This window comes from Sander vitreus, chromosome 3, assembly GCF_031162955.1.
Source record: "Sander vitreus isolate 19-12246 chromosome 3, sanVit1, whole genome shotgun sequence".
Lineage (NCBI taxonomy): Eukaryota > Metazoa > Chordata > Actinopteri > Perciformes > Percidae > Sander > Sander vitreus.
In genome coordinates, this window is record NC_135857.1 from 13668301 (window position 1) to 13685375 (window position 17075).

The following is a 17075-nucleotide window of genomic DNA, read 5'->3' on the forward strand; positions in this document are numbered from 1 at the left end:
TCTCCTATGCTTAGACAAACTAAAATCAGTTTAATGAATTATGAAACAATGTGAATGAGCCCATTTTCTCTCCCTATTTTCAACTTTCATCCATGCAGTTAGCATTTTGAATATACAGCAAAATGCTTTAAATGAGAGTCCCAAATGAATGTTTCGTCCCACACACTAAGTCTTCAATGGCAAAATACACTTAAATCCTTTACTGGTGCCGTTTTTGAGGGAACAGAAAACAATTTTCCTCAGTACAACAATCCACTCCTTTCACTCCTTACCACTCCTGTTCTCCAGCAGTAAGACCTTTTTCTTTCACGAGCATTGTGGCTCATTCCTTTACACCCTGAATAAAGCCACAAGGAACATTTACATTAACAGCACCTAGAGTACGAAATCCATTACTTTAAAAGACAGATGATGCCAGCATGGTTATGCATTGTATGTCTGAAAAGTAATAGCCAGGCCAAGTGTCCCAGGAAAAGCACAATGACATCGAAAAACGTGTTTGAACAATTAGGTGTTAAGACTCTAATTCAACATCACAGTGTTGTCTGTAGTTTACAATGGCTGACGTCACATTAAAATGTCTTGCTCCAGCGGACTCCACGGGCACCCACTCCCTGTACACCACCTACCAGGGCTACGAGGTCATGTTCCACGTGTCTACCATGCTGCCGTACATGCCCAACAACCCACAGCAGGTAAGAGATTATGAGCACCCTCCCTATTGTATGTTGTCTCAAGCCATGTTTTGGTGTGTACAGCTGCAAAATACATCCACGAATTTCCTTTTGTTGTCACCCAAAGTCTGTCTGTGGTTGTGAGTTAAAGCCTCTTCCGTTTGCTCCGGGTCGTAAACCAACAGCAAGAATTCATAAAGTGGAAACTCGTGACTTGTGTCACGTTCTTCATTTAGAGTCTCTTCTCTCTTTTATTCAGACACTCATGTTATTATAGTCTTTGTTCTCTGTCTTTTCGTTTCTTTCTTACTTACTGGCTTTTTCTTTTGCACCCTCTCTGCCTCTCATTCTTTAACTGGATCAGAGCTGGGTGGGGTTCAGCAGTGAGCAGTTTCTTTATTTTCTCCCTTGTTTTTGTTTAGTTTTTTAACTTTGAATAAAGCTGCCTACCTACACATTCTTTTGTGTGTTTGCAGCATGGACTGCATGTGTCAGTGACCTGTGTGTAAGACAACATTTTACGTGTGTATTTTTAATAGTTTGCATAAGTGTTTGCGTGAGAGGCTCACACGGATGGACACGTGCTCAGACAGGCCCTGTGGGTGCTCACTGTACAATGTGTCAGCGGTGTAGGCTATGGAGAAGTCGTTTGTTCCTCAACAAACATTTGAAAAGGCAATAAATTAGTATTGTGAATCAGCAAATTATACTTTCATTACCATACCCACAGTAATCTATTGTTTGTTATAAACAAGCTTAATCATTTTGTTAAACATCTTGTAAATGGTTAGTAAACGAGAAATGTGAAGGTGGCACCTTTTTAAAATGAGTCAATTGAAAGTGTGTTTTGAACAGTTTGTCTTAGTATCAACACTTACATCAGAAAGTGTAATTTGATAAATGGCACAATAACTCCATCCAGAGGTTTAGAGGCCGCAGCAGCGAAGAGATTGAGTACTTGCTCAGATGGACCTCTAGGTGGCAGCATCCAACAATAAATAGAACCTGCAGTGAATGAACGGAGGCAGAAGGAGTGAAGTAGAAATATAGACTGTGGAGGCTCTTACATTCAGGAGAGAGGAAAAGGAGAGCCCAAGCTAGGCCTATACACTTACCTTGTATGACCAGTGATGAAATGTACGGCAAATGCTTGTTGAATCTTACATACAGTATCAACAGCATTTAGTCCTATTTAGAATGGAATGCTGAAATAGAAAAAAGTCAAGATTCAATTCAATTTTCTTTATAGTATCAAATCATAACAAGCGTTATCTCGAGAGACTTTACAGATAGAGTAGGTCTTGACCCCACACTATAATTTACAAAGCCCCAACAATTCTAGTAATTCCCACAAGAGTAAGCATTTAGTGCAACAGCGGCGAGGAAAAACTCCCTTTTAGACAGAAACCTTGAGTGGTGAAGAGGTTGATAAAATATCCAAAACTTCTGTTCTCCAAATAATCAATTCTAACAATTACAGTTAATGTTTATAAGCACTACATCAGGCTAAACTTGCAGTCTTAGTACGAGTGAAGGCTAGCTGCAGAATGTGTCTGTCTGTGGCCAAACAGTGGGCTGGATTACATAATTGGTACTTTCACACTCCTCCTGCAGATGAAGAGAGAATTGGCAAACGCTGCACCACAGACGCAGCCTGGGTTCTGTGCCACGTCTCCTACACGAACACAGATAGACGGACATACCAGCACACACAAAGACACAAATAGCCCACACAGAATTCGAAAAACAAATTGCATAAAGAGCTGCTGTTGGTGTCTAGTAATGAGTGTCTCAATCTCTCATTTCCCTTGTCAGTCTAGTCAGTCTCTCTTATTGTTGAGTCAATTTGTTGTGTCAATGCCAGTTATGTAAGCAATGCCAGTTATGTAAGCTCATTTTATTAATTTGATATTCTTATCTCTCCTCTCTTCTTCCTTAGCTCCTGAGAAAGAGGCACATAGGGAACGACATTGTCACTATAATCTTTCAGGAGCCAGGAGCATTGCCTTTCACCCCGCAGAATATTCGCTCCCACTTCCAGCACGTCTTCGTTATTGTCCGTGTGCACAACCCCTGCTCTGAAGGCACCTGTTACAGGTAAATGTTTTAAACAAAACAAGCACATGTTCATATAAACACAACTATGACCAAAACATTATTTCTCACACTTCAAATCTGTGCCACCTTTTCTTTCAGTGTTGCTGTGACAAGAATGAAGGATGTTCCTCCCTTTGGCCCACCCATCCCCAGCGGCGTCACCTTCCGTGACCCAGAAACCTTTCGTAATTTCCTTCTAGCCAAAGTTATCAATGCAGAAACTGCAGCGCACAAGTCAGAGAAGTTCCACACTATGGCGACACGAACGCGGCAGGAGTACCTGCGTGACCTGGCTGAGAACTACGTCAGCAGCACTCCGCTCGACTCAGCTGGCAAGCTTAACAACCTCATCTCCCTCGCATCTAAAAAACGGGAGCGCTCCAAGGCAAGAGAGGGAGCGGAGTTGGGAGCTGCGGGGGCCGTGGCCTGGAGGGTCCAGGCCCAGGACTTCAGTGGAGGTGGGACGGAGCTCCCCTGTGCCTTGGGTTTGTCAGCTGAATACGTCCTCCTGACAGACTGCTCCACCAAAGAGGTGGTGTTCAACTGTTTCTGTGCGGACGTGATCGGGTGGACACCGGAGCGGCTGGCGCTTAAGATCTTCTACGGCAGAGGGGACCACATCGCTGTGCGGGTACCAGAGGGCTGTGCACCAGACATCAGAGAGATGGTGCAGAGGTTAAAGGTGAGAGTTTAGAACTTGTTCCAGTTTAAGTGTAGAGAGAAAGTGACCAGGAAATCTCTGTGACCTTTTGAAGCACATAGCTTGGAGTAGGATGTAGACAAACAATTATATTTATATTTAATGTTTCTCACCAAAACACATTGTGTATATCCTTGGGGCCTGAAAAATGCTCTGAATGCATTTCCTTCCTCCATAAAATATTTGCTAAGTTGATTTAAAAATACTTTGCATCTCTCTCTCTCTCTCCTCCTTTTTTGTCATCTCTTTACCAGCACTGGTTGCATGGTTGACATCTGTGTTAACATCATAGTTAACATCTTTGTTAACTATCCTGCAGATTTCTTCTTCACTGCATTTGTTTGGTACCCTTATATGTAGGAGATCATGACGTGAATTTTAGCCCTTCATTGCAAAGGTTTGTCTTCAGACCACTTAAAGACCTTAAATATTCTCTGTCAAGTCTCTGTGTTTTGTTAATACTAGTGCAGTGCCCGTTTGGAGTACGTGCCTGTTTGGAACGAGCTAATTGCTTGGTTCTCAGTGTTTTTTTTTTCACAACTTTATCTAACTATGAGCGTGTTTCAATCAGGCGCGGCTGTGGCTCATCTAGAGAATATTCGGCGTGTTCCCTGTTTTTCGTCTAGCCATCACACATCCAGGTAGTGATGTGGCCCAGGCGGGGGAAGGACGGAGCCGGGCTCAGCTTGCCAGCCTGCGGCTTCCCCAGCCTATGCTCTTAAACAGCATGCAGGACGACGGGAGAAATGTGCGCAACCGCCAGCAACAAAATTACATAGCCTACTGGAGAGCCCAAGAGCCTGGGCGTTCATCTAACTTATCTGTGTACAATTGTGTTTGCATGTAGAGTAGACAGCAATCAGTTTTTAGCGGATGACCACTTTTTGGCATTTGACACAGCTGGTGAACCGCAATCAATGAGCCTTCTAGTTCTGGAGATGCAGCAACTCCCCGCTGCTGTACTGCGCATGCGGACACACACACAAACACACACACACACACACACACACTCACAGTCACACTCACTCACACTCTCTCTGTCTCTGGTGGAATTGTTCTCATTTCATGACCGTGTTACACCTCTGTTCTGTTAAATGTGTTTTGTAGCATTAAGTTGAGAGGATGTCCACAGTTGGGATTGTTTTTCATACCTTTTAAGGTTTTCCTTAGCATCCTGGAAAACCTGGAAATTCAAAACTCTGAAGATAGCGAGTAGCAAGTGTTTTTTGAATGGCCCTGGACAATGTGTCAGCTCAAAGCTGATAACCTTCAAAAATGTAATCCAGGCTTATTAGATTGATATTAAAATATAAACTCAAATGTTATAGAGCATGAAGGTACTCTATGCGACCACATAACTCACTTTTTCAATGAAGTTGTGCTCCACTGGCTGATGAGAGGCATTTCATGTTGTGATAATCCCTGTAAAATTCAATTAATTAAATGCTAGGAAAAGGAGATTTCCTGGACTCCAGCGAGCTTTGTGTTAATCCAACAGAAAACTATATATATATATATATATATATATATAATACATAAAAGAGTTTATCTTTCTAAAAATACCAAATACATACATAATTTTAGGTGATGTCGTCTCATAATTTATGTGCATATTGATAATAGTATTGATAGAGTTCCGTAAGTAATGCTGTTCCTGCTAATTAAATTCCCCTTTCAGGCTGTTTTATGATTTTCCTTTGTTTTGGCAGATACCTAGAGACCTAAGATCATGATGATACTGTAAATATATAAAATAACATTTATTTGCTCGCATCATGTCTTCTCCTTGGCCAGTCGTTGACAGTGGGGTGTGAGACCGTGGATATGACTCTGAGAAGAAACGGACTGGGACAACTGGGCTTCCATGTTCGCCTGGACGGCACTGTGGCTGAGGTACCATCAGATAACCATCTGTCACACCAGATCCCTAATACTCCTCTATAAAATGTCTTGGCTGCACATAACTGGCTTGTTTGAAGACTTTTTTTCCGTGTTTTTTTTATTATTATTGCAGGTGGAGGAATACGGTTTTGCCTGGCAGGCGGGACTGAGACAGGGCAGTCGGTTGGTGGAGATCTGCAAGGTTGCTGCAGTGACGCTGACTCACGAGCAGATGATTGACCTCCTGAGGACGTCGGTCACGGTCAAAGTGGTCATCATTCCTCCGTACGAAGAGGGGGGGCCTCGCAGGTGTGTTAAAATGTCTTTGAAGCTAAACTAATAAGTGATTCCTTTTTAAACAGCTGCGGTGAATACAGATGTTGAGGCAGTAGGTGACAGCATTGCTGAGTGTTAGCAGGCATTAGTGGAAGGACATAAGTGAGCCAGAGTGAGTGCAGGGCACTCTTCACTCAAACACACAAAAGCATGGAAGAGGTAGTGGGCCACACTCCAATGTTCTGAGAGGATTTTGTGTGGGAGTGTGTGAAAAGAGGAAGCGAGTGAACAGAGCGAAAGAACAGTGTTTGGTTCGAGAGGAAATAGGCGGAACGAGGCATGGAGACAGGACAAAAAGAAGCATTTGTTTAACTGAAACAAAAATATAAAATCTGCCTTTCTTTGTTTCTTCCTCCTTCATATCTAGTCTCATTTCGCTCGGCTTACTATGCTTACGCCTTGTTTCCCCTCCTCCCACGATCTATTTCTTTTGCCTGCCGTCATCCTTTTCCAACCTTTCATCTACACATACGGTCTCGACAAAGACAGAATAACGAGGCTTTATGAGGCGCTGATGTGGTGTTATCGAGGTAAAGAAATAACCGTGTGTGTGTGTGTGTGTGTGTGTGTGTGTGTGTGTGTGTGTGTGTGTCGCGTTTCTGACTGAGAGCCAGGGCTTTTAAAAACAGTCATTGTGGCTGACTGTGTGATCGCGCAGTGGTTAGATTTATTTAATGTTGGAGGCAGTTTAATTACACCAAGTTAAATCCCTTTGACACACACACACACTCGCACATATACACACACACACATGCACACTCTCTGACTCATTTGCCGTTGTGTGCCAGGCAAGCAGATTGCATGAGATTAGGGCCTGGAATCTGCAGGGGGAAAAAAGGAGCCCACAAAAAATAAATAAATAAAGAGTGGAAGTGATTAATTAAAAATGCAGGCCCTGTGCGAATGAAAAGGAGGGAAAAGAGGGAGGGAGAGAGAGAGAGAGAGAGAGAGAGAGAGAGAGAGAGACAAAGAGGCTGGGATTATTGAGTTGGAGAGGCAGAGAAGCGCTCGGTAAGGAGGACATGTCTCAACACCACAGAGAGTGAGAGGTGGGTGGAGGAGAGAGAGAAAGAGAAACCAGATATTCCTTTCTGCTCTGACTCGTGGCCGTGCTCGTGCAAGATGGACAGATACAGAGGAGAAAAGGAGTGATGTTGTAGTGTGTTTGACCACGTGTGTGTGTGTGTGTGTTGGGGAGCTCCAGCTGTGTCACCTCCGCCAGTGTGATTGAAAAAACACTGCATGTCAACATATGTAGGCGCTGCTCTCTCTAAGGTTTGTACTACTGCTATGTAACAATATGGATATTGATTGAGTTTGTAGTATCCCTTGATTGATCAAAGTGTCCGAACCACGTGTTGTGTTCATTGATTAGATAATTGTGCACTGTTGTTATTTTCTACTAGTTTTCATATTTTCTACAGACATATTTGTGTTTTGGGGTTTTCTGTTTACATCTCTACAGCTTTCATTTGATGATGTTTTACATTCTTGTAGCAGAGTAGATGGAGGGTTTAGTGTGACCAGGCTCTACATTTAGTCCAGGTTAAACACTAAAGAAACAGTTAAATTACAAGAAACATATTTTCTCACTTACATCTGCTGGCATCTGTCCATGCAGATAGTTTTGATGTTTATTTATTTGTGCCACTGAGATTTCGTCTTCCACCACAATACAATTGAGGTGAATGGAATTTAATTTATTCTGCTCACAGCATTGAAAAACTATATATATATACACACACACAGTGAACAGTTTGGATTATTCTGAATAACAGGGACATTATAAGTTGCTATATAGCAACTAACTGGGTTAGAGCTATAACAAAAAGTCAGTGTAAGAGTACAAAATGACATAACATTATTTATTATACGTTTATTTGATTCACAGCTGCTACATATAGTGTTTTGACCTCGACAACCCAACTGCATTTTACCGCAAACTTGCGACTAGTTAACTTTCTAAAGCAGGCACATTCGCTTGTTTGCTAAGAGTCGGGTCGGTTATTGTGAATGTGTGATTGTGTAAAGGTGTTCACGAGATAGATACCAACCTTTCGTGAACTTGTGAATTTCGCCAGCCGTCTTCTCTCCTTTACGGAGACAGACGCTGTGTGCACGGTGGGCTCGATGGTGTTTTAAGCCTCCAATGTCGCCTTTATAGGCAGCTAACCCTCACCTTAACACTAACATAACTTCTTTGACATAACCATTGCCGTGCTCCCTAGAAGGCGACGTTGGGGGCTAAAAACACCAAACACCGCACGGTGGGAGTGTGTGTGTGTGTGTGTGTGTGTGTGTGTGTGTGTGTGTGTGTGTGTGTGTGTGTGACAGAGAGACGGAGGAGAGCAGGGAAAGGAAATGCAGAAGAACGTGTTTTAAATAGCGTTTAAAAACTAAACGCAATGTGCAGCGGCCGGTGTTGATAGTGAGGCACACCGCCACACATTAGTCTATGTGTGGGAAACACTGATAGTTCATGGTGAGGAGACAAGTTCTGGTCGTTCGACTGGTCGGACTGTTTTCCCAAGATGGCGCCTGCCTGTATATGTAAACAGTACTGTCTTTCTAAACTATCTTTTTAATAAACTGTCTGTACACTTACAAAGTTCTCAGTGCTTCGGTTTACATGTTGGGACCCTCATTATGCTACCGTGGAATTGTAGTGATATTTTGAGCCTTGTTACTCATATAGAAATAGCGATTTATTTTTACTTTAGCCGTGCCCTAATGACTAGCGTTATAAGGTAATCAGCGGTTTGCGATAAAACTGGTCACATTCGATTAGCATGAAAACATATCCCAGAGAACGGTCGAACTCGGACACATGTGTTATTAACCCCTAGATTAATTTTGCGCCGGATTTGTCCTTTAAGGCACACATCACACACTGCGTCTTCATCTCTCTTATTTCAGTCTTTGCTGTTCTGTGTTTGTTGTTTTTTTTAATCCTACTCATGCCCTTGTTTGGTTTACTGTGAATTTTACACCCTTCTTCCACCGTCATGGCCACCCTTCTCTCTCTCATCTCCTATTCTCTCTTCCTTTCGGTATTTGTCTTGACTTAAATACATCCTCTATACATATTATTGGATGCCTCCTGCCCTCCTGTTGCAGGCTGTGTGAGTGAAATGATGTGTAAAAAGATATGTGCTATGAGAACATTTAAAACATTTTAGTTGTTGTTGTGTCCTGAGTTGATACAAAAAAGATTTACTGAGCAGTTTTCACACTGAACTCAGTACAGAAGCCACCTTTCTGGTTCAGCTGCACTCCAGATCTTCAGAGAGGACACTGCTGCTTCTCATCGATGCATTTTAGCTGAGGATCAAACCTGTGGATGAAGGTGAGGACATTTAAGTGGCAAGCCAGTTAAGTTGATTCACTTGTTGTACTGGATGTATCTTTAGGGGCTGCACAGAGGAGTATGAGATGAAGACCATGGAGCAGAAGCCAGAACCTGAGCCTCTGGCAGCAGGCTATCGACCCTCCCCTCGCCCGACGTGGCGATGGGACAGCCCACCAATTCCTCCAGGGCTCCACAGTGCCCCCAACCCGCAGCGCTGGGCCCCCATGGGTCCCCCGCCTCCTCCACTGCCCCGTTCACACAAGACCCTGATGCCTGTTCCCTACAGGGAGCCCCAGCACCTCAACTCTAAGAGGTGAGACTCGGAGAGCCACTGCGCTGGATTTATTTAGTCACATTAGATTACAGAAGAGACCCAATTGGGTTATTTATAACTAAGTATACTGATATTATCAGTAGCGTTAATATTAGCAACATATTTATCTAGATTATCTGATATTGATTATTGATAGGAACAGATATTCTCTTAAAAAACATTTTGTTTTAACCCTTTTTGTTCTCAGTTGCTACCCACACATCTTACTTGGAGCTGGTGTCTCACTGCCTTGTCCCAAATCCTGGCATGTTTCTCACTTAAGTTAGATAAATGGTTTCTTGTGTTCCTGTAGCAGTCTTACTCATATGCCTCACCTCTCTGTGGTCTGTTTGTTGTTCTGTTGGTTAACCACCCTATTTCTATGTCCTCCAGGCCAGTGAGCTACCCAGAGAACCACTACAGTCTGTCTCCTGCAGTAGGCGACCGAATGCTACCCTACAGAAACCCCTCAGCCAGCTTCTCCTCACCTTCCTCAGGCCTGGTCGCCCTCTCCACCATGGGGCCACCTGGGATCACACCAGGCCCCTTCGTACGCTACAAACCCTCCCCCGACAGGTGTGTTGTGCGGTCTTTATGTTCTCCGAGCTCTCCACCGTCACTCCTTTGATCTTGATTAAGCATGTCTGATGTTACTCATAACAACTGCTTTGTGCTCTAGAGGTGGATTATATCTGTTCATAAGATGAGGCTGTATAATTTGTTCATGTCTGCAGTTAGATGTGTATGAACACACTGTCTCCTCGCGGAGGGATCTGTTGTGTGGGCGGCTCTTCCTCACCAACCGCCATCAGGATGCAAAACGGAAACTGGAATTCAAATCCAAACTGTGTGTGTGTGTGTATTATATATGTGTGTGCACGCGCGCGCGCACACACATATATAATATATATACATATTGTGTGAGTGTGTGTAATTATATATTATTTATATATATATATATATATATAAATATAATTACACACACATATATACAGTATATGTATATATGAAATTATATATATTAAATAGTGGCATAAATGTGTTTATTAATAAAATGCTGTCCCTCCTACTATGATCCATCTGTGTAGATATGGAGCAGGACAGCGCCCCCTGCTGCCTTATGAGCCCCACCTCAGTGTGGACGTCAACTCAAGCGGAGAGTCTTCCTCAGGCTTCACCAGTCAGGACAGTACCATGGAGCGCTGCAAAACAGGTACACCACCTTCAAAAAACTGCAAGCAATTAATGTGCAATAAGTTCAATTCAATTTCAATTCAATTTTATTTATGGTATCAAATCACAACAACAGTTATCTCGAGACACTTTACAGATAGAGTAGGTCTAGACCACACTCTGTAATTTACAAAGCCCCGACTACTACAGTGATTGCCTCAAGAGCAAGCATTAGCAGTAGCTATTGCGACAGTGGCAAGGAAAACCTCCCTTTTAGGAAGAAACCTCGGACAGGCCCAGACTCTTGGTAGGCGGTGTCTGACGGCATCGGTTGGGGGTGTGATGAACAGTGGCAATAATAGTCATAATAAAGATAGTGGAACAGTGACTACAATGGTAGTCATAGTAGTTCATGTCATAGTAGGGCACAGCAGGGCGTTATGGTGTGTAGTGTGGCACAGCAGAGCATGGGTGGACGAGAAGTTGTGTACTTGCTGCATTTCTATCAAGCTCATATAATCAATCTTTTTATATTGACAGTGGATCAAATGACTACTAATGTACTACGTATGTGAAAGGGGTTGTTTATAGTGATGAACCCACAGATCTGCAGCTCCCCTCAGCTCTTTAAAGTTTTAGCGTTTCTAGCGCTGTGTTTTGGTTTTCCAGCTGCAATGTTATTCTTTTGATTCACACTCAGAGCTCTCATCAGCGTTTTTCGGCCGCAGCAGGCAGTCGTTTTCAGTAAAAAGCTCTAAAAACCCCACTGTACACCACCTACTGCGCACCAAACAGCAGACGGAAACAGTAAGCAACTAGCTGGTAAACACAGTGGTGCAGATATTTTTCTCAGTGGGTAGTAGAGATCAAACCCAGAGCTAAAAGAGAGTGAATATTGGACTTACATTCATCAGGTGGCCAAAAACATGACTCCAAATGAATGATAATGTTGCTCCCTATCTGCTTGATGTGTAAACAGGCAACAGTTTAACATGTTTGCCATATTGTGTGTGGCCAACAAATTATTTATTGCTAGTTGTAAGTTAATCAGACTTGTTATATTATTTAACTACATTCACACTCTTTATATTGTGTCAAAGTGTGTGTGTGTGTGTGTGTGTGTGTGTGTGTGTGTGTGTGTGTGTGTTGCACAGTAGAGTAGAGATAACAGAGTCTGATTATGTGCATTGGTGGGTGGAGGTCAGTTTTTAAATGTGCTATAAGTATTTAATCCTCTTTGCCAACCATGGAGTTTCAGTGTAATTTTCTTTAATCCTGTGAGTGTCTGTGTGTGTTTTTTTGTCTAGAACCCCTCTGGCATGTCCCAGCGACGCCGTCTCGAGGACCAGGTGGTGGAGGAGGGCAGAGGAGACTAACCAGACAGGATGTCCCTGGGAAAGACTCTCCAAACAGACACTCGAAGGTCAGACTCGTCATCACCCGTCATCATTTGTTCATCTTCTTTGCCTCTGTGAGTGTGTCTAAATGTTGCGATCTTGTCCTCTGCAGGGCGAGACTCAGTACTCCAGCCACTCCAGCAGTAACACTCTGTCCAGTAACGCCTCCAGCAGCCACAGCGACGAACGCTGGTTCGATGGAGGAGCTGGAGGAGAGCGAGGAGGCGGGGGTTGCCTCGGCGACCCAGCCGACCCTGACCCCGACCTTCTCAACAAGGGGGGGTCTAACGACAGCGGGATCGACGCATCGACCCACTACAACAACAATCGCCCCGGAAACATGTCCAACAGCCAGTCCCATAAGCCCATGCATTGCTTTGCGGCCTACAGCGGCGTCCAGGAGCTGTCCGTGGGAAGGAGCAGCGGAGAAGCGAGGAGACGAGAGTCTTCGCCCATCATACCAGCTGCAGCCAATCAGACCAAAGGATACCGGACCAGGACATTCCCGCCTCCGGGCTCCAGCACTGATAAAATGGATGCTTTCAAACCCAGGTAAGAGACCGACTCGATGATGAGATGCATCTTTAATGGCATTTTTATGAAGCTGATATTAACTAATATTAACCTCAGTTACACAGCAGATAGGTGCTGGCTTTTATTGTATGGAGAGTGTTGCGTTCAATGATGCACCAATCAGCAGATACAGTGGTGTGAAAAAGTGTTTGCCCCCCTTCCTCATTTCCTGTTCCTTTGCATGTTTGTCACACTTAAGTGTTTCGAACATCAAACCAATTTAAACAATAGTCAAGGACAACACAAGTAAACACAAAATGCAATTTGTAAATGAAGGTGTTAATTATTAAAAGGTGAAAAAAAATCCAAACCATCATGGCCCTGTGTGAAAAAAGTGATTGCCCCCCTAAACCTAATAACTGGTTGGGCCACCCTTAGCAGCAACAACTGCAACCAAGCGTTTGCGATAACGTGCAATGAGGCTTTTACAGCGTCCTGGAGGAATTTTGGCCCACTCATCTTTGCAGTATTGTCCTAATTCAGTTACATTAGAGGGTTTTCGAGCATGAACGGCCTTTTTAAGGTCATACCACAACATCTCAATAGGATTCAGGTCAGGACTTTGGCTAGGCCACTCCAAAGTCTTCATTTAGTTTTTTCTTCAGCCATTCGGTGGTGGACTTGCTGGTGTGTTTAGGATCATTGTCCTGCTGCAGAACCCAAGTTCGTTTCAGCTTGAGTACACGAACAGATGGTCGGGACATTCTCCTTCAGGATCTCTTGGTAGACAGCAGAATTCATAGTTCCTTTTATCACGGCAAGTCTTCCAGGTCCTGAAGCAGCAAAACAGCCCCAGACCATCACACTACCACCACCATATTTTACAGTTGGTATAATGTTCTTTTTATGAAATGCAGTGTTCCTTCTACGCCAGATATACTTGGACACACACCTTCCAAAGAGTTCCACTTTTGTCTCATCGGTCCACAGAATGTTGTCCCAAAAGTCTTGGGGATCATCAAGATGTGTTCTGGAGAAATTGAGACAAGCTTTGATGTTCTTTTTGCTCAGCAGTGGTTTTCTCCTTGGAACTCTGCCATGCAGGCCATTTTTGCCCAGTCTTTTCCTGATGGTGGAGGCATGAGCGCTGACCTTAACTGAGGCAAGTGAGGCCTGCAGTTCTTTGACGTTGTTGTGGGGTCTTTTGTGACCTCTTGGATGAGTCGTCGCTGCGCTCTTAGGGGTAATTTTGGGCGGCCGGCCACTCCTGGGAAGGTTCACCACTGTTCCATGTCTTCGCCATTTGTGGATAATGGCTCTCACTGTGGTTCGCTGGATTCCCAAAGCTTTGGAAATGGCTTTATAACCCTTTCCAGACTGATAGATCTCAATTACTTTCTTTCTCAATTGTTCCTGAATTTCTTTGGGTCTCGGCATGATGTGTAGCTTTTTAAGGATCTTCTGGTGGACCTTACTGTGTCAAGCAGCTCCTATTTAAGTGATGCCTTGATTGTGAACAGGTGTGGCAATAATCAGGCCTGGGTGTGGCTAGAGAAATTGAACTCAGGTGTGGACAACCACAGTTATAGTATGTTTTAACAAGGGGGGCAATCACTTTTTCACACAGGGCCATGATGGTTTGGATTTTTTTTCTCCTTTAATAATAAACACCTTCATTTACAAATTGCATTTTGTGTTTACTTGTGTTGTCCTTGACTTTTGTTTAAATTGGTTTGATGTTCGAAACACTTAAGTGTGACAAACATGCAAAGGAACAGGAAATGAGGAAGGGGGCAAACACTTTTTCACACCACTGTATGTACCACCACCAGATATTAAACAATAGTTTAATACATGAAAATCTATCTTTAAAGGGTACATTAAGGATTAAAGCAGCCTAATCCTTGTGAAACATACAGATCATCACATGATCCCTTCAGCTGGTGAACTTGCCATCCCCACATCATAAATGCACGCAGGCATAAAACCCACAAACAAACACAGGCTTCGACCGCTCTGTGTTGGATTAAACCCGGAGTGCCATTGAATCTGATGTTGCAGTCTGTGCCTGGGATGTATTGGACCATCAACATAATATAGACATCAAATTAAAACAGAAAGCTTAAGGACACAGATGATTCATCACAGGTATTGTGCACAGACAGATAGTGTTGTAAGGTGTTTGGTTTGTTTTGGTGACAGGATTACAGTAAGTGTTAGTCAGTAGCATAGTATCTGCTGTGTGATACTGTTGTTAAACAGATGACGCAACCTCGACTTCAATTGGGTGCTCTTATCTTCATTGACTGATCAAGAAGATGTATGCTACAAGAATACATTATGCATTAATACAACCATGTGGAAAGACAACACATAGTATACGCAGTAAAAGAAACTAAATGTACCCTCAAAATATCTGTGCTCTGATCATTTGGGTCATATATTTATATTGGCCTTACATGCCAGAGGTTCTCCCACAACTGTCACTCAATCGCATGATTATTATGTCGTCTTTCTTAAAGGAATAGGTTGACAATTTGGGAAGTATGCTTTTTCACTTTCTTGTCGAGAGAAGATCAATACCACTCTCATATCTGCTACTGCTAGCAGTTAGCTTAGCAGAAAGATTGGAAACAGGGGATCAGCTAGCCTAGCTCTGTCCAAATGTAGTCACCTACCACAGGCACCTCTAAAGCTCACTAATTAACACACTTTAGGGGTGCCGATTTTTGGTTATTCCCCAAAAGGTTGAACTATTACTTTAAAGTGTTAACATGCTAAAAGTCGTTTCTGGCAGAAAGGACTTTTTTAATGTTCCTGCAAATGGGCAAATAGTAAACAATATAATGTAAAATGCAGTACTTGGCCACAGAAGTCGTTAATCTTTTATTTTGTTGGAGAATATTATTTTCTCTGCACGTTCCTTCCTGTGATCTAAATATCTTGTTCTTTTAGGTTAAACGAATGTACTTGCATCATCTATCAGCTATCTGTGACTTGTCTGTTGTCTTTGTGAAAAGGACAGTAGACAAGCAGATGCTGCATATTTTCTGACAAATATTGAGTGAAGTCAGTATACCATAGTTGCTTCTGAAAATTGTATTCACTAAAAAATGTTTCAACAACTGGGTGCCTAAGTAGCTCATCTGGTAGAGCGCGCGCCCAAATAAAGAGGCTCAGTCCTCGATGCAGCAGCCGCGTGTATTCTCTCTCTCTCTCTCTCTCTCTCTCTCTCTCTCTCTCTCTCTCTCTCTCTCTCTCTCCCCTTTCAAGTCTAAGCTGTCTGGAAATAAAGGCCTAAAATGCCCAAAAAATTATGTTTCAGCAGTTCATAAAAACTTAAAAGGCTTTCCCTCTTATACTACACTTGGTACGCGTGACCAATCGTATATGTCCTGCCCCTTTCTGTTGGGCATTTCTATCATCCAATAAAAGTTCCCACCTTATCAGTGTTAGCAGGTGAAATCCAAACATCTTTCTGTGGCTAACTGTGGTCTAGACAGCAGATTTTCATGTTGTTGTTCATTGTGATGCATTAATCACGTGTATATCTGTGCGTCCTCTCAGGGCATACACACCGCAAGGTTATAGGACTCCGACAGCTGAGAAAGCCCGGCCCGTCCGAGCCGCTACGACAACACCCACTTCAGCTCAGTTAAGCTCTGTCCCTTTGTCCAGCTCCGCCCCCAAGGCCTTTTATGGGAAGAGCAGACAAGCGGCCTGGCAGAACGGCGACACCAGCCCGTCACCTTTAAACGCAACCACAACATCCAGCTCTGACAGCAGCAACAGCAAGAAGTAAGTTATTGCCTGAGAGCTTCAAATGAGCAGCTTTGATTTAGAAACATTATCTTCACTAGTGAAGTCAGGGTTGTTTACACGTTTCTGACCATATTTATTTTTTGGTCTCCACCAATGAGCAGCGATCTTACATTCTGTTATTGGAACATCACACGTTAAAATATAAGGAGTTTACCGAGCACTCTTTAAAAGTGCATCTACAACTCCTCAGTCCAGTCTGCAGTTCAAACCATGGCGTTGTGTATTTAGTGTAACGCTCAGCCTAAAATCATAACGATAAATCTTTAAAATGGAGTTCCTTTGCACTGCATGCAAGGAAAAAGCCATCTCCTTCTGATGCAAAATAGGATCATATACTAATTTTGTATAAACCACTGATTCCCAACCTGTTTGGCCCTTACAAAGTGACCCATTCAACAAAAGGGTAAAATTATCATGTAATTAAAATACACAAAAAAACAAAGATTAGAGGAAAGTATGAAATAATAGGATAGGATAAATGCATTCTGGGATAGGAGAAAAAAAATGCTCTAGCTTGTTTGCATTTCTTTAAACCAATCATAATCGTCTTGGGCACTGCTAAGTTCGGGACAGGGAAGGAATTAGTTTTGGTGGAACATTTGCACGTCTCGAAAGGAAACAACACATACAATATTAAATGAAGTTTAACTGTTAACACAATACATTAACGTAAGCTTTTTTAAATTAGCTGGCTGCCCTGCAAAATAAGCTTTTTCCATAACTAGTGGGCAAACATGCTAGCACGTCCCTGTAAGATAATAAATGCCGTAAACATATTCTTTGTCAGTCTTTACAATCATTCACCGAAAGATCCAAGCAG

The 17075-nt window shown here is 43.0% G+C and overlaps 1 protein-coding gene across 7 annotated transcripts in view; it reads left to right on the top strand.

The window, feature by feature from the left end:
• The window catches only part of sipa1l3 (signal-induced proliferation-associated 1 like 3), a 73931-nt gene that overhangs the window by 51774 nt on the left and 5082 nt on the right, over window positions 1-17075 (top strand). For all 7 annotated transcript variants that reach the window (XM_078246119.1, XM_078246115.1, XM_078246118.1 and 4 more), the window contains 11 exons: window positions 592-695; window positions 2614-2771; window positions 2871-3453; window positions 5266-5364; window positions 5486-5661; window positions 9099-9350; window positions 9744-9926; window positions 10439-10563; window positions 11831-11946; window positions 12033-12472; window positions 16001-16231. In XM_078246119.1, the coding sequence (XP_078102245.1) occupies window positions 592-695; window positions 2614-2771; window positions 2871-3453; window positions 5266-5364; window positions 5486-5661; window positions 9099-9350; window positions 9744-9926; window positions 10439-10563; window positions 11831-11946; window positions 12033-12472; window positions 16001-16231 (2467 nt within the window). The remainder of the gene's footprint in view (window positions 1-591; window positions 696-2613; window positions 2772-2870; window positions 3454-5265; window positions 5365-5485; window positions 5662-9098; window positions 9351-9743; window positions 9927-10438; window positions 10564-11830; window positions 11947-12032; window positions 12473-16000; window positions 16232-17075) is intronic.